The following is a 19,382-nucleotide window of genomic DNA, read 5'->3' as shown; positions in this document are numbered from 1 at the left end:
GAAACAAGTGCAAATGCAGGTTTTCAAATCAGTAAGTTGAGAGAGATGGAAAAGATTGCCCAAATGGCCAATAACTAAATTTTCTGGGCCAGAACCACTCCTTATGTGGTAGACAGGTTAACTAGTGCTTACCACTCCCACTGATAAGCTAGAATGCTTCCCTCCAACACAGAAAGGCTTGGGGGGCTCAGAAGCTTACATTCAGTCCTGGATACAGCAAATCTGTATCTGGAACACTAGTTACAGGAAAGGTACGAAACAGGCTTACAGTTTTTTTTTTTTTTACAGAAAAGTAGCAAAAACAGTAATAAAAACAATTCACATGCAGTGCAAGCTAGCACACTTGAGTATGTAGCAATATTAGACCAAACACAGTTTAAAAAAATGCAATTAAATTAAAAAGGACTAAAAGCAAGTGCAGAAAAAGTTTATTAGGTAGAATGTGGTAAAGAGATGGGACTGGGGGAGTGTCCCAAATCAAATCTGCAGTGGGGTGGGCAACTGCAAAAGCCACGAAATTTAAACTACAAAAACCAAAAATAGGGAGGGTGGGTGCGACAAAACAGTTTCAACAGAGATCTAAGCAACAACTAACAGTACAAACTCTAAAACCAAAAAATATACTCTGCTCTGTATATTTGCAGATCAGTCTCTCAGAACAGGGAGACAACAGTTTCAACAGAGATCTAAGCAACAATTAACAAGCTCTATAACCAAAAAATATACTCAGCTCTGTTTATTTGCAGATAGTCTGGAAGTCAATCTCTCAGAACACAAGTTCCAGCAATTAAATGCAGGCTGTTACTAACAGGTCAAATTTTATGCAAGATGTCCATTGCATGATTTGAAACCCCCATTTCTACTGTTAAGAAACTGGTTCTTTTTTTCTTAATAAATACTTTGCAATTTTTGTAATGTTTTGTAACTCTAATGGAGCATTTCTCCCTGGGTAGGCATAAGTTTGGAAAGGGGTTACTGTTTTGGGTAAATAATCCAAAATAAGGGATCAATGGCTTTGAATAATATAAAAATAGTAGCATATTCCAGAGCAGTTGTTCAGAGAAGGTAAACTTTGAACTAGTCAATGTTGGAGACATGGTAATGAGGCAGCAGGTAACTTACATATGTTTTGGGAATGTCAGAGTGAAGTATACTGGAAGCAGCTTATATGAACTTTGCATGATATTTTCAGTAACTGACCAACAATGTGTTGGCTTTTTGGTATTAGTAATGGTAGAAATGCTAATATTACAAAGAGTAGGAGAGCACTGTAGGTAATGGACATAGTGGTAAAATGCAAATAGCCTGAGAGTGGAAACAGTCTGTAACCTCTCTGTATAATTCACTCAAGCCTATTTTGAAAACATTTGTAGGGAGTATCTTACTATCAAACAAAACACCAGTGCCAGGATTTGAAATTCTGCAGTACTCTTATCTGTGAAGTTAGGATTTATTATTGCTAGAAATTAACATAAGGAAAAGAGAATTATTGTTAAGGAAATTAGATGAGCTGACTATCACTTGCAAGCAGTTCCTATTCTTTATTTGTTTCACATGGTTATTTAGAGTGTTCTGTGATGTTCTTTTCTTTTGTTTTATGTTGTCATACTTGCTTATAAAATGTTGACAGAATGCCAATAAAGCATTTATTAAAAGAATGTTCAGCTATCATGAATAACATTGCACATTCCTTTAAATCCCCAGTCCCACTCATCAATGGCACTCACTGCCTTTGCTGTTACGTCCCCATCACAAATTGTTATATATATCTTCTTTATCACTATAGCAGAGTCCGTGACACTCATTAACAAAATTACTTTACACTTGAAGTAAATTTCTTTCACACAGTATATTAATAGCCATCAGTCACAGACATTCTTTGCCTGTATACATATCCATTTTTATATACTTCCTTTACAGTTCATTACCTGACACATGTGGATACTACACCACTGTTTATATTCAGCCCCCAGCACACACACGCACACACACACACACACACACACACACACACACACACACACACACACACACACACACACACACACTCTCTCTCTCTCTCTCTATCTATCTATCTCTAGTAATACAGCAATACTATCAGCCTTGCTAAAACATAGTTTCCCTATATATCCTATCCCCAGCACACATAAGTTTGGCATGCACTTTCTGCTTCCAACTCTTACTCTGTAGACGCAGATGATGAAAATGTACCTCATAGTTAATGTAGTACTGCGTCCAAAGCATATATTTGAATATTCATCCCAGTACAGTACAATGTTTTTTCATGCTGTGTTGAAATGCTCACATTGTGCACTCCCCACCCTATACATTGTTAAAATCCCAACAAACATTTAGGCCAGATAATGCACAGTCTCCTAAACAATCTCAAGCACAATACATCCTCTGCTCTAGCACACCCATATGTACGTTTTGCCACACATCATATTCTATGTATATACAAGTTAAAATAACCCCCAAAATCTCATAGCAAAATACTTTGTTGTCTTTGTAAACCGTTGATTTACAAATACATGACTGATAAAGAAAACCCAATTGACATTTTACTTTAATATTAAATAAATTCTGGAGGAACATAACACATCAGCAATAGTGGATAATATTTGGTGTCCAAATAGAGAGATGATAAAATTCATCATGAAAAGGAGAGTAGTATTGCTGGAACTGAATTCACCCTTAAGTCTTGGCAGGTACCTTCATGTGGTGGACCCTGTTTTCACAAAATCTGTATTTTCCATAGCATATATCACTGGAAGTGGTAGGTTAAAAAATGAAACAGACAGCAATTTGGATAAGCCAAACTCAGGGGGGGAGATGCCCCTCCCTGTTATAGAAGGAAGAAGTAGTCCACAAAAATCACAAAAGGAAGTGAAGAAATCAAATGCCATTACGGCGACATTGCACAGAAAAAAACTTTAAAGCAATTAAAACAAGAAGTGTCACTTTTAGAAGAGTGTAGAAGAGCAAACATATCAACAAACATACTTAGAAAGACAAACATGATAAAAGCCCCATGCAGTATCATAACAGACCAGGATCTACACTATTGCAAATAATAAACTAATGATATCAGTACTGACAGACAGACTTACAAGATCTGCAGATAAATTTAAAGGAAATGTTTTTTAGAGAATTAGGGTACAAAGCAAAAGGAATAGAAACATCACGAAAAAAGGAAGAAATAGTGTATATGCATTTTGGAGAAATAGTTTTGAAGACCCTGTGAAACATAACATAGATTCTGAATGGATAGAAGAAGTAAAAGAAATAGTAAGAAGTCCAAATGTATAGTATATGAAACAGGCTAAAGTACTGACCAGAAAAATTGAAACAAAATTAAGAAAAGCTCTTAACTGGAAAACCCTAAGCCTAAATCCATTACCTAACTTCTGGGTAAACATACTAATATCTTTACACAAAGATTTAGCCCTGAGTAAGAACTACTCCCATGTGCATCACAACAACCTGGTTAACAATAGGAAAATGATACTCCTCCTTAAGGGTGAACCTGCAAGCTATCCTAAAAACTACAGGCCAATAACTTGCCTTCCGATAATGTATAAACTATATACTGGAACTGATGCTGACAGAGTTTATAGTCAGTTAGAAGGAAACTCAATCATCGCAATAGAGCAAAAATTAATTAAAAAAGTCATATGGAACAAAGGATTATTTGTTGTTAAATAAAGTCATAATGGAAAATTGTAAAATGAGAAAGAATTTAAGTATGGCATTGAGAGATGACAAAAAAGCATTTGACAGCATCCCACATTAATGGATAAAGGAGCGAATACACATGTATAAGATACACCCTACACTGATAAGTTACATTACAGTTACCATGAAACAGTGGCAAGCGACTTTGCAACTAAGACATGATAAAGAACAAATTATTGTAACAAGGATATTTTGCCTTGCCCTTAACTCATTAAGCTGTCTACTTAACAGATTAGGTCATGATTACAATTTGCTCCTAGAAAACAACCAAGTGTAAAATCTTCTAATCATTTTTTTTGTGGATTATTTAAAACTGTATAGTTCATCAGATGAGGAACTGAAAGCACAACTGCAAGTGGTCAAAACTTTCTTGGGTGATATAAGAATACCATTTGGCCTTGATAAATGTGCAAAAGCAACATTTAAAGCAGGAAAGCTGTAGCACCAAGAAAATATCAGTCTAAGACAGGAATGTGATGTAAAGGAAATTGAGCCAGAGGGAGTGTGTAAATCTTTGGGAACTGATGAAGTATCAACAATAAAACATGAACAAAAACAAAATTCCAAGAGGAATATTTTAGAAAACTAAAATTAACACTAGATAACAAGAGAAATGCTTCACGCTTATCAAATGATATATAAAAAAGCATTCTATACCAAGATTACATATTCCTCATTCTGAAGAAGGTATTGGCCTTCTCAAAACTGATTACATGTACAGATCTGCAATTGTAGCACTGCATACATATCTGCTGACTTCGGCAGATCTAAGCATAGTGACAATTTTAGAATATGTGGAGAAAAAGTCCAAGATGACTTCCTTGGCTAGTTTAGCAGAAGCATATAGGTGTCGAGCAGGAATGGAAATCAAACCAGAAGTAGACAAAAATCTGCCAGCGACTGAATGTGCCCAAAAACAAAATAAAGAATATAAGGAGAAGGATCAGATGAGAAGACAGGAAATCTGGGATAGGAATAAATATAGTTGAAAGTACAGAAAACTTGTGACAACCTCATGTCAATCAGAATTTGACACAGGAATGGTTAAGGAGAGGCGAATTTCAACCAAAAGATGAAAGGCGTGCATTGGCAGTCCAGGAAGTTGGATTATGTACACGTTGGTTTACAAAGTCCATCAAACATGTGAGAGAAGCAGACAAATGCAGGATGTGGAAAACAGAATTGGAAACATTCACACATCTTGTTGCTGGGTGTGATACACTAATGACAAAGGGCCTATAAGACATAATAATCTGGTAAGGCTGTTGCATTGAGCACTGTGCAAACATTACAATGTTGAAGTACCCAAGAAGCATTGGAAACATGAGCCTGAAAGTGTTATAGACAACAATGACGTTTATATAACATGAGGTCACCCATTGCCAAGAGTTCAAAACATGGATGCGAGAAAAACAGATATAGTAGTCCATGAAAAAAAAGACAAAAGTAGCATTGATCACTGAAATTGCTACACCCAGTTATTATAGAGTCTTACGTTCAGAGAGATACATAAAAAGCCTGAATTTGTAAGCAGAAATGAGAGTAGTGTGGAAGAGGGATATCCAGACAGTTCCAATAGAAGTAGGAACAATGGGACTCATAAAAATGAATTTACACTCATATTTAGATATGCTATCAATACATGTAACTCCACTGAATTACAAAAGGAGTCAGTTCTGGGAATATTGCTGGTGCTGCAAAGAGTACTTTTGGCTGACATCAAAGACTGAAACAATACTAATTTCATGAATTTTAATCATGCTTTGATTTGGAATGGGGTTCATTCCCAACATGGTGTAGAAACTCAAAAGACTTGGAGAAATTAAACCTGGATAAGTTTATGCTGACAGTGTAGCAGTACAGTATAGGCAAAGCAAGCAGGTTGGGAATGGGTTACAGCTATCAATGTAAAATCTATGTGTGAGATTGAGGAGGACAGCAAAACACCTCTCTGCCTTACCCTTGCTACAAAGATCCCTCATAAGTCAAAATCTCTCCTAACATCAATAGCATGGGTCAGATGCCAAGCAATGTATGACACGTGATTTGGTGTGCATCTGGTTTCTATGCTGCTCCTACAGCTACCAATATAAATCATGTCTGTCATCACTAGAGGGGTAATTTACATTCTTCTATTCTGTTTAAATGCACATAGTGCTAGATCATGGTGGGGATATATAGGGGCCCCTGTATAAAACATTGTATTCTTTTGTGTTTTTGTTCCTCTCAGAAATGTAAAATGCTAACACTTTAATTATCTTCTGATTACATTATTGGTGTTTCTTGCATGCTTTTGTATGGGCTTATTCCTGTCTATTCTGTAACTGTGGCTTAATGAGCTGCATACTGTTGTCAAGTTTACCCTGATGTAACAGTGCTCATGTAATATAAGCAAAACTAGGAAATAAATTGGCAGCAGTACTTTGCGGAAGCCCATCCATTCCCATAGATATATATATCCTTCAAATCAACAACATGTAATAGTGGCTGTATATACTCCTGCCTCATTGGTTTATAAAGTATCAGGTACATAGATGCCATGCAGTGTTTCCTCTGCAATTTGCATACATTACTCCTTGCCCATGTTTTCAGTGTGCTCATGACCACTCTCACCCTGCCCATTATGTTTCTTTTTACCTCAACATTCTGGATATTCAAGGCAGACAGGGCTCTGTGTCCTTTGCATTCTGTTTCCCTTACCGTCACTGGTCAGTGTTTTTACAAAATACATAGAATATAGGTTTCATGCTCCATACACTGCCTTGAAAACCCTGCCATGTGCTGTTGTTTTTCCATTCAGTTATGTCAGCATTCAGCGCACCGATGGAATGCAGGATTATTGTGTTCTGTCACAGTATGTCATACATTTTACTGTGTGGTTTGTACCATGGTCACATGCAGACAAACACACGTTTCTTTGTATGTATTCTGCATCTATCTGTCCAGCATCTAAGGCACATTTTGTATGCAGATCAGTCAGAGACTGTGCATCTGCATTTGTTACAGTGATACAAATGAGTCTATGTATCCACAGGTCACAGGGAATGGAAATAAAGAATCATGAAACATTCTACGAAAATAACATAGACCAACGAGTAAGAACCAGAAGTGCAACAGGCAACAAGCAAACTTTAAAATAAGAGCTCCAAAACTGCCATGACCCTCAAACAAAGACTACTTTAATAACAAAATAACAAATGGCATTACATCTGAAGGTACCTTTCTGATCAGAGCACAAGTAATGAGATTCATACATACTTTTATAATATAACTGTCTTTTTAAAGACAAGCTCTTCCTGAAAACAAACCTGGGTTTATTGTCCACTACTTCTTTCACTTGAGGATCTGCTAAAAGTACAGACCAGTGCATATTAATAATATCACATACAATGCTAACGCCATTAGAAAAAGTTAAAATTGGTCTATTTCTAACTGGACCTCTCATCCTAGGTAGTCCCTGGGTAATAGATTTTGAAAAATATTGTCTCCATCTGTCCCGCCTAATTCTAACTACTTCAGCTATACACTCCTTAGTTTCAAGGTTATTATAAATCCTTTCAAAAAAATCAGTTTTAAGTTCTTCAGACGCTACCTTCAACTCATCATCATCATCATCATCATGAAGTCTCATAACCCCGTAAAATTGATCTTTAAGTACATTTTTACTTACACGTCCAGGATGCATACTGGACATATGCAGAAGGGTATTTTTCTTAATGTTCTTACTATGAATCTTTGAACCTAACAGACTTAAATCTCTTGTATGTATTTTGACATCTAATAAATCTAACATATCGCAGGATTATTTATAAGTAAACCTAAAATACCTAGTAGCTGCATGTAATTTAACAATAAAATCTATTAACTGTTCAACAAAACACTTATAAAAATAAATTAATCATTGATACACATTATTCCGCAACACATTTTCAATCTCCCATAGAGACATTACAAGACTGGGGTAGCTATTGGCATATGCTATACTCATAGCTATACCAGTTTTCTGTATATAATACTTGCCATCAAAGATAAACAAATTATTTTCCAAAATTAATTCTTAAAGAATACAAACCAATTCAATTTTATTGGCTTTAAAACCTGCTCTACTGCTAAGGAAGCTCCTGATACTCTCTATACCCACGTCATTGGGGATAATGTAAATAAAGATGTCACATCTAGTGTGACAAACATAAAGTCCTTAGTAGTGTCAACATGTTCTGTCCATCTATATAATTGTTCCAAAAAATCTTTGGTATCTTTTACAACTCTATTTGTACTGTTGAAGATGAGTCTGAGTGTCTTCTCCACACAGATGGAGAGGTTCCATAGCCCATCCCCTACTGGACACTATGGGTCTCATTGGAGGTATAACAGAATCTTTATGAATATTGGGGAGTCTATAAATCACAGGAATCACTGGATTATCAACAATAAAATAATCATATAGATCAGAATCAATCAACCCTGTTATTAACAAATCATATATAAAAATATGAATTCCATCTCATATACCTTAACCATATATTTAGCTACCACTATACAAGTCATTTCATCACTTAACATCAAGAACATTCTTTCCATGTCTAACCATTTGTTCATTACTACAATACCACCATCCTACTTTGCAGGGTGGATTTCAAGATATGTAGAATTATGTAGCTCAATTAATGCATGACTTTCACCTGGTGTTAAGTTATCAAAACTATGTCTATGTTGTGCAGAAAGTGCCAGTCTTATATCCTCATCACATAATGTCACAAACACTTCAACATTAAGGCAAATTACAGGATTAAGTGTGCTTAATTTTCTAAATAAACCATTCACAGAATTCAAATGTTCAACAAACACTGACACCAAAACATTTCTGGCAAAAAATCTTAAATCAATCAATACTTCCGACAAATCAGAGGCTTGAATAGGAATGAATGAACGTCCCTTGCTAAGCATAGACAACTGTTCATCATTTAAACACATGAAGATAAATTAACAACCAGATTATTCAATGTCTTTTTCTGGTTTTCACAGATTTTACCACTGTAGAATATTGCACTCGCCCCTTCCTGATTCTGCTCCATGACCAATTCATCCTGTAGCTCTATTCTATTGGCAGGGGCTCTGGTAACAAAAAAACAGAACTGCTCTGCCCTTACATTTTAGAAAAAGAACTAGCAGAAGGTTCTGAAATAATATTTGCAGTCACTTTATCAGTTTGATTAACAGTTTATCGTACTACATTTAATATTTCGAGACTCTTGTGTCATTGATACTTCCTCTGGAAACATCACATCATCTGTTCTGTCATATCCACTGACTCAGTACTGCTCCATTTTTTAACCTCAGCACTTAATTCTATTTTACATGATCATGAAAAAACTTGACTCTTTCTAAAATCATTTATATCACATTGTAATTTCTTTAATTTAACAACTTGAAGTTTCTTGTCATAATCAGCCCCGTTATTATAAAGTTCTTTAATACACACTTTATAACATTTTGCCTTAAATGTCTTATTACTTTCTTCCTGTGTCAGTCTTGTTTCATCAGCAAGTGCTTGCTCCATTGAATAAAAAAGCCAGTACGGAGCTTTGAATAATAAATACTTAACTGAATATTCAAACTCTGACATAGGAAAGATTTAGGTCTGTTAGGTACAAAGATCCATAGGAAGAAAGTTAAGAAAAATACCCTTCTGCATATGTTCAGTATGCATACTGGACGTGTTAGTAAAAATGTACTTAAAGATCAATTTTATGGGGTTATGAGACTTCATGATGATGATGATGATGATGATGAGTTGAAGGTAGCATCTGAAGATCTTAAAATTGATTTTTTGGAAAGGAGTTATAATAACATTGAAACTGATCAGTGTATAGCTAAACTAGTTTGAACTAGGCAGGACAGAGGGAGACCCTATTTTCAAAACCTATTACCCAGGAACTACCTAGGATGAGAGGTCCAGTTAGAAATAGACTAATTTTAACTTTTTCTAATGGCGTTAGCATTGTATCTGATATTATTAATATGCACTGGTCTGTACTTTTAGCAGATCCTCAAGTGAAAGAAGTAGTGGACAATAAACAAAGGTTTGTTTTTAGGAAAAGCTTGTCTTTATAAACACAGTTATGTTATAAAAGTATGTATGAATCTCATTACTTGTGCTCCAATCAAAAAGGTACCTTCATATGTAATAACATTTGTTATTTTGTTATTAAAGCAGTCTTCGTCTGAAGGTTGTGACAGTTTTGGAGTTCATGAAACATTCTGCCTAACAGAGCAGTCATTCACATGTCCTGCTCAGAAAATAATATACTGAAAATACCAACATAAAATACAAAAGATAAGATGAATTACAAAGTTACCAGACGTTCCTCTGGCTTACTACATTAGCTAAAACAAAAATGATATAGTAGGTTAAACAACGAAGAGTAATTTTCTTCAGTTACCTGGAACTTCAACAACTTGCTTCTGATTTTGTCTAAACTGCCAACCATCAAGTCTGAGATGTGGACAAACATCATCTGGAATTAAACAAAAGTAGGAATGTTATTTAGCTAACTTATTATCAGTTTTGAGTTCATAGACATGCTTGTTTTCTGTGACAATAAATGCAAGAAAAAATGGGTTGCATGCCATTTTTATGACCACTTCATATCAAGCAATCACAAATTTTCATATGCAACAGGAAAGAACACAAAATACCAAATGTGAATACAGAGAATATAATAGGATGTAGAATATCATGTAATGTTAAGATCAGGTCTCTGATCATAGCTACGTTATTATGGGTTCAAGACATGGATGCTAAGAAATTTGCTCTTGAAGTAAATCTTGCCTGCCATGTTGAGAACACATAATAACAGGTTATGATCAGTGAGACCTGATCATAGCTCTCTGTATTGCAAGGAATTGTATCTTCTCCATGTACTTATTACCTGTTATTAAAAAAAGAGAATGAAAGGAAACAAAAAAAGCTACTGTTTTACCAGCTTTGGAAGCCAGTAAAGCACTTAGCAAGTGCTGTCACATAGGCAGAAAGTAAGGAAAAAAAACAGTTTTTAAATCCTTTGCTTACAGACAATAAATAGATATAAATATAGAGATATAGATATAGATAAACACAAATGGTGCAAATGTTTCCACAATGGTGCATGGACACAAAGTTAATATCCAGAAACAAACAAATCCAGCACATGAAATAATGTCCAAAAAAGCAGGTTTTATTAGACCAGCGGCTTCTGAAACTCACAAAACGGTTTCTGTTAATCAAGCTTTGTCAATGAGAGCGCACTGATGAAACTTGATTAAGTGAAACCAGTGTATAAGGTAGCACTTGGTTTACAAATAACTATAAATATGTGGAAAATAAAATATATCTGTAAAATATGAAATAATTTTAAGTGATTATCTATGTAAGATTTGCTAGATCCATTGTCTATGACAATGAATGAGGCTCAGTAACAAGTGTATATATTTTGGTATCAATGCTACAGAGGTTTGTAAGGATCTAAAACCCTTCCTGAGTAGTTACATTGTTAACAAGTAAACAATATACACATACCTATTGCTAGCAATCTTCAATAGTGTTATAATTGTTGCAATATATTTGTAATCTAAAAATGTTTCCATGCTTACTACAAAATGAGCTTGTTTAAATTTGTAATATATATATTAAAAGGGAAGAAGTGTCCAAATGCCACTCAAATAAAAAAATATACAAACTGCATTTGAGGTTATCCATGTTGTTTCAGAAAGATGCGCAATTCAGAAAATATGGTAGGAGTGTCAATGTTTGCATACTGCAACATGAAATGAGAGCAACATTCTTTAATACGTCCTCCTTAAATTTAAATATATCTATATATATATATATATATATATATATATATATATATATATATATTTATATTTCTGAGCCTGAAGAATCTGTGCAACACATGTCAATGTTTTTCATTTGTAAATAAGAAAAGCCCACTAAATTTAAGTGTCTCTTTTGAAGGATGAACTGGGGCCATTGTGCAGTTAAGAGACTTTCTCAAAGGTACAATGTATGAATGCAAGTAGAGACTAGTGCAGATACGAGTAATCAATCTTCTTGTTTCATATCTGTAAAACAGGTGTAGTGAATATTATCCAGGCACATCGTTCTATCTGTAAATAGATATACAGTAGATATATTACTCATACAAACATATGTACTTACTTACATCCATGTAAAGGATATGATGAAAATATATATCAGGTACACTGCATCGATTAAATATTTACTCTTTAAGTATGTTATCAACAGCTCAACACCCTCATAATAGCATGGGAGCTTGGCATCATGGGCAACATAACTGTTGGTGCCCCAGATATCTATAACTGATTGTGAACACTTACTGTTAACTTATAATTTTTTTTATGTTTAAAGGGGCATTGAGGTGTTAGAAGTTACCTTAACAGGCATATTTTTATGAATTTTCTTTGCGGAGTTTATAAAAATAAGTTTATTATCTAGAAACCTACTAACCCAATCCTACCTTTGAAAGAAAAGAACAGTTTGAAAGCTTGTAAACTGTTTTTTATTTTTCAATAAGTAGCCTTGTAGGTCAGTGCCCCGGGGCAGCTAGTCCCTCTGCCCTGCTCTTCCTACTGCTCTGCAGAGCTTATCTACACCTCTGCTGTGTAAGTAAGACTTCTTAACTTCTCCTAAAGATATCACATTTATGCTACAAGCAAAACAGTATATTCATTTATATACAATGAATGTAAAAAACAGAGAATGAAACACCCAAAACAACATATTAAACCTAAAACAGTGTTAGGGCCGGGCAAAAGGAATCTGTTTCTTTTTGTGATATTTTGCATTTTAGCTGCTTTGAGTTTTTGGTAAGTTTGTTTTTCGAAATGTAAGCATACATCAGCTGTTTTTAGATACTTTTGCATTTCAATAAATGGTCAAAATCTCATGTGTGTGTTTAGAGTTAGCTATAAATAATTATATTCATTTATATATACATATATATATATATATATATATATATATATATATATATATATACACATACACACACACATACACACACACACACACACACACACACACACACACACACACACACACACACACACACACACATGTATATATTATATATATTATATAGAGACCAGAATCTCAAACTTCCATTCACTTGAAATTGTGAATGGGAGCCTTAGGTTTAAAAAAATAAAAAGTTAACTTACCTTATTGCAGGGGGCCAGGTCCCCTGTACCCTAACAGTTTAAATGTGAATGTTCCATGACCGCACTATAGCGGAGGAATGGAAAATCTTCTGTTTTGCACCTATGAGTATGGCGGGGAATGGGAGATTTCCCTTTCCTTCACTATAGTGCGATCTTGGAGTAGGTATATTTAAGTAGGGGGGTGCAGGGGGGTGAAACCCCCCTGTGAAAACATTTGAAAGGTGTTAGTTTTTTTTTTTTGTCCCTTTTAAATGTTGGAGTTTCTCTAAATTTGAGATTCTGGTTTTGAGTTTATGACTTTCAAGTTTAGAGAAATTCGATCATATAAAGGGGAACCATATATATATATATATATATATATATATATATATATATATATATACAGGTCCCCTTCATAATGTCGACTTACCATTTTGTCGATGTTCAAAACAGCGACATGAAAACATTGGAAGTTTACAATCAAGTGCCTGTTCTGGTATGCATTGAAAGGTGCTTTTACTTAGTTATTGATCTAATGAGGCCCAATTGTAGTGAGCCTATAACATCCTTGGATCTGGATGACATGCATTTACTTATAAGCTGCATGACACAGGACGTCCTCACAACTGCGGACACATGGTGGTCAAAATTCAGGTTGCTGTCTATCTTGTACCTAGATCTCTCACCACTGTGGTCTAGTCTTAGGGTCATGCTATTAATATTGTAATTTGATGGGCTATTTGACTTCAGTAAAGGTATAATTATGCATTTTTTGTACTTACATTTAGGCCATGACTCTAGCATGGATTATTTGTCTGAGTCAGACCTTTCTGAAAGATATGTGCATCACTGGGGGATTCAATGATTGTCCTCAACTTGCAGTCATCAGCAAATTTGGTCAGCCAAAGGCCATCTATATTAGCCTTGACTTCACAGAAGTATACTCAGAGCAGGAGAGGTCTCAGCACTGAGCCCTGTGGTGCCCTCTAGAAACTGGCTTCTTGCTGTATATGGATTCTTCTACTCTAACAACATGTGTCATGTCCATAATCTAATTTGCTCATCCATCTGATGATGTAGGGATTTATGCCAAATTTTGTGAGTTTAACTACAATATCCAAATGGGTAATTGTGTCAAATTCCTAGCCAGGTCAAGGTAGGCAGTATTCACAGGTAAAACCTCATTCATGGCCTTGATGACCTAATCAAAGAAGTTCACCAGATTGAGCAGGCATTACCTCTCCTTCAAGAAGTTGAATTGGTTCGGGTCCATTTATCAGGTCCATGATTATTTTTTCCATGGCCATGCATATGACTCTAGTTGGACTTATGGGTTTAGAATTTTCTAGGTCTCTTGATGGTCCCCTTTATGCAGAAAGAGGACCATTATTGTGCTCCACTCCTCAGGGACAAAGCCTGTCTGGAGGCTATAATTAAATAGAGATCCTATTGGCCTCATATGTCGTGTTTCATGCTATTCAAGAGGAATCCTGAGATATTGCTGGGATCCATCAAGCCCATGATTTTAGCTTTAGAGAGCAAAGTGACCACATGCTCTCTTGTGGTAAATGATAGAGGAATGGAGGAGGGTATTTCCTAGGCGGTAACCAGAGGTGATGGGAGGAGAAATCTAAGCTGAATTTATCAGCCTGCATATTTGCTATATCTATCTCCATCTTTTGTCTTTCAGGTGCAGCAAGTGATCTAAGTATATGGAAGGTACTGCTTAGGTGCTTTCCGTGGCTTTGAGCTGCACAGATGTCATCATTCTCCAGAGTTTGAAGTGTTACCAGGGAGTGTAGGTTTTTGTTGAGACTCCTAACCTTCAGCAGTAATACCTTTAGCTAATCATGAGTAGATTTTGCTATGTTGGAAAGTTTATCTGTTTGTCACTACTTAGGAAAGGTACTATAGGGGTAGATAATGATTTGCCTGATATCTGAAATTCTAGTGGTGACAGGTGCTGACCATCCCTGGCAAAGAAATGTGGCTTGTCAATCACGTTTTCCCAGGCTGACAAATATTAGACCACTTTGAAGTGACACCAGTAGCTAAACCAGTTATTAAAGGCAATCATTTTCTGTCAGTATTGAGGCATCATCCTTGGAGAAGGTAGAATGTGGCTCAATGCTAGGCCCATACCAGTCTGTGACACATATTCTGAGAGCTTAATCATGTCTCTTCATATAGTCCAGGGAGCTATGTCTCAGGTCATTTACACCCACATGGATAATGAATGAGTCATACTGGTACTTAAGTTCTCATTCTGACAAGTCAATGTGTTCCTTTCATGTGTGTTCTTCAATGCTATGACTTTATTATGTCTGTCTAGTTTTTCATTCTGTTAACCATATATATATATATATATATATATATATATATATATATATATATGCAGTTTTTCTCCCTGGGCCTCCTCTGGAAATGAAAACCTCATGACCCAGTCAGACTTTCCTTGTAGACAAATTCCAAATACATCAATAATTAAATAAATAAATACATACATACATACATACATACATACACAAATATTAATGGAACTTTAATTGCAGTTCAGCCACAGTAGCATACATAGCAGAATGTACATTATGTCAGCATTCTGTGTTGGAAAAATGTCTCATTTTTAAGAAAGAAGGCCTATGAACACACAGTTAACATTTTGAAACAGGATTCTAACAATTATTTAGACAGACATCTATTACCTGTACTAATTTTAAAAAGGTTATTTTTAGTGTTGTGGAATCGGTAGTAATGACCCAGAGAGGGGTTCACTGAAAAACAGGCTAGAAATACATGAATTGATCTGGTAGCTTAAAGGCTTGAATGATGGCAGCTCTATTTCATATGTTTTAAAATCACTTTCTTTTAAATTCATGAATTGATATTTTTATGTTTGCTTGGGGTATAAAAATACCTATGCACACTCTTCCAAGCAAAAATCCTAAATCTTAGGGATTTTGTTGCCTGCTTTGTAGCCATATATATGTCCTCCCATTGTTTTTTTGTAAATTAATTTTCTAGTCTTTCTTCCCAGACTTTTCTAACTTCCTCTGGTTGATTCTTATAGTTATCATGCTAAAATTTGTCTAGTATTCGCATTACTGGGTTTTGGATTTTTATAATGGTAATCCATAAATAGTGGCACTATGTATATATGTAAGTAGGGTCAGCAGAAGTTATTCACACTGACTACAGAAATGTGCAGGCATTTTGATAAACATACCTATTTATGGCAAAAGTGTAAAGTACTTCAAGATAAGTGTGAAGATGAGACCAATTATATGCTGTATATGTTCACATATTGCTGTGATTCAGAGATAAACATAAAACGGTTTCATTTGCATACAAAATGCGCAAAGGACCCCAAAATTACATGAGTAAGTTGAGCAGTACCACATTACCAATCTAAGTGGTGAATTACTCAAGGAACTGTGGACTTTGTAAAGTAACTAAAAATGATAGAAATATTGGAAATTACTATGCAATATAGTTCACTTCAAGAAATGTTTGTTTTATTCAAATGATAGACATATAACAATGGCTTTGGTGAATAAGCTATCATTTGTAAATGGGAAATCATTACAGCAGCAGTAGAAATGATTAGGGATCAGTGATAAAATCAATGCTTTGGTGTCTTTAATTGATTGTGCTCACATGGTAAAAATGCAATGACTTAAATCTGAAGCACAGAAGTGGCAAGGATGTTTTGTTAGTTCAACATGTGTCTTTACTGATAGATTCCTGATTGTCACAGATAAATGAGACTTGAAGTATAGTGATTACAAGAACGTGGCAGGGACTAATGCAAGGACAGGTGTGTTAATAAACAGCTTTTTGTTACTATTAAGAATGTACTCATGATAGCTCAAACATAACTTTAGCACAACTTTACTTGGCTGGACTCTGTATGCATATAAGTATGGGATTTGTATCACATAACTTTTTTAATGAGAATGGCAGGTATGCTTCCACTGTCGTGTTGTTGAACAGATGATTATATCAAACTTTTCTGTGTCTGACTGTGGCATTTTATATCCAGTAATGATATAGAACAAAGAATCAAGACAGAGAAAGGACAACTGAAATCATTTTTGCTGAGTCAGCAAAGGAAACAACAGCAAGTGTCTGGATTGCAAAGTTGATATAATACGCACGACTCTGTTTTTTACAATGCATCTGCAGATGGTGCACAAATTTGCCTATGAATTGCAAGTAAGTACAAGAATGCTTCACTGGCATATATAGGCAACATCATTTCCCATTTATATCTCAATACGAGTTCATTTGCTTATGATTACTCACAACCATTATGCATTAAGTTCGATTCTCGGGTGGAGTCTGTATGTCCTCCCCACTGTTGAGTGGCCTCTGAAAGACATGCATGAACGGGCGTGCCTTCGCTGTAGGTTGGGCGTCAGGCTGGCAACTCGGCACCATAAAAAAAAAAAAATCTACTGGCAATCATTAGCGAACCGGAGTTCCGCTGTGGCGACCCCTAACCGGGAAAAGCCAGAAAGACAAACAACAACATTATGCATTAAGTAGCCCTACCAATCAAGGCTTAGTTATACTCATTCGGAGACATCATAGATGGCTGTAACATGCTTGTGCAATGACTATGAATACTGCTCTTTATATATCCTACTAATTATCCCATTTTTAAAAGCAGTTTCTGTTCTAAACATGACTTAAAACTCTACCAGAGCTGGGCTTTCACTTAGGACTCCCTTATCCCTTTCTGTTTGCCTGTACTCTGATAATAAATCCTCTTACAGAAGGCAATCTCTAATCTGCAGTCCAAACTTCATCTTGGACTCATTCTACTCTTTTACCTTTTTTCAGTTTTATTCCTGGCCCATACATCCCTTATTATTTTGCTGTTTGATAACACTGAACCATTCTTACCCTCAACATTTTATTTTTGTAAAAGCTATACATGCATCTCTCCACATATAGGCACACAGATATCACACATGCATTTGCTGCTACAAACAAATTAATAATGTACTTCAGTGTTCTGCAAACAACTTAACCTAATAATACCCCACCACTCTTCATTGGTCAGATAATACTACAGATATTGTTTTTAAAGCTCTAGGATCAAAGATATTAATGATAAATACCTGCTTGCAACAATTATATTCTATCTCATGGATCTAGTGTATTTTTCCTTCTTCTTCGCTGTACCTGTAACTCAACACTGGTTATATTGAATCATCACCATAATTAGCTACAAGTTGGATTCCTTTGTTTAAGAGGCAAACGCCAGCTAAGTGTGCTTGTCTCATATTACCTTTACTGGCTAGACTTTGTTTACATTTTGTTAGCCTTCAGGCCAAGGGCATGAGACAAAAGGCTCTGGTCATAACACAACCTGTGTACTGGTTCTTCACATCTCACACATTCAAGTAATACTGGGCAGCTCAATATCAGACTTGCGACTGACGCAAACATCTAAATGACTTAATAGTTAACCAGCAGACTTTTCCAGTATGAGTAGTATTTCTTTAAACCTCATAACACGGCACACTGAAATTTCTTTCTTTCTATTTATTTCAGTGCCTGAGAAATAGGTTTGTGTGTATTACAGCATTCAGAGATACAGTTCTTAGGCAGCAGAATGAATTCAATTGTTTCAGAATTAAATTTATTTCAGGCCAGAGGCAGAAGCGTAGTATAAAAGTCCAAGTAACTATGAACATTTCTGGAAAAATGACATGCATTAATTGTGATAAATGATGAACTGTCCAATAAATGTTTATGAAAAGAGGGAAGCAATTCAGTCATTTGCATGTAACATCATTTGTATTAGTCATGTAAAATAGTGCTTTTCCAGCAAAAGCACTAATAAATCAAAATATATAGTTAGTTGAAAAGTAAAATTTACCAAGCATTAAATTGGTTTGCTTTATATGTTAGTGAATTGCCACATTTTTTATCACAAGAAAGTAAAATTTCAACAAAATCTAATAAACACACAGTGATTTCCATATTTTCATCGAAGAGACATTTTCATTTAAAAATAAGTACTCTATTTTCTATGTGTTTGAATTACTGTAAAATGGACTTGCCATTTTATTTTCTGCCCATTAATAATAACTTCTAATACTGCAATTTTGCACACGGTGCTTAACCTTTTAACAGAAGTAAATTGGCTGCACTTTTATTTAGTCTGACTCAAATGACTAAAAAAAAAACACTATTAGTCTAACAAATTTTTTGGCATTCTTTGATCCTGCAAATACCCAGACCATTTCTTAAATGTCATCTACATGGGCACCTCTCTCTCCTCAATTTGTAATTTACTGACATCATTTTAATGCAACCTATCAAATTAAATATTTGATGCCACTGTCATAATTAAATCTATTGTTTAATTGCTCATTAAATAGTCCCCATAAGGAAAAAATCAACCTGTAGCAAATCTTGTATTGCAAGTGAAGAAA

At 35.2% G+C, this 19,382-nt stretch overlaps 1 protein-coding gene across 1 annotated transcript in view; it reads right to left on the bottom strand.

The window, feature by feature from the left end:
* The window catches only part of COL19A1 (collagen type XIX alpha 1 chain), a gene marked incomplete in the record, with an annotated part of 3,251,042 nt that overhangs the window by 2,975,423 nt on the left and 256,237 nt on the right, over positions 1 to 19,382 (bottom strand). Inside the window, 1 exon segment of the mRNA XM_044063894.1 lies at positions 10,179 to 10,253. Within this exon segment, the coding sequence (XP_043919829.1) occupies positions 10,179 to 10,253 (75 nt within the window).

This window comes from Protopterus annectens, chromosome 2.part2, assembly GCF_019279795.1.
Source record: "Protopterus annectens isolate FY-2018-M chromosome 2.part2, PAN1.0, whole genome shotgun sequence".
Taxonomy (NCBI): domain Eukaryota; kingdom Metazoa; phylum Chordata; order Ceratodontiformes; family Protopteridae; genus Protopterus; species Protopterus annectens.
This window is presented reverse-complemented; position numbering and strand designations above follow the sequence as displayed.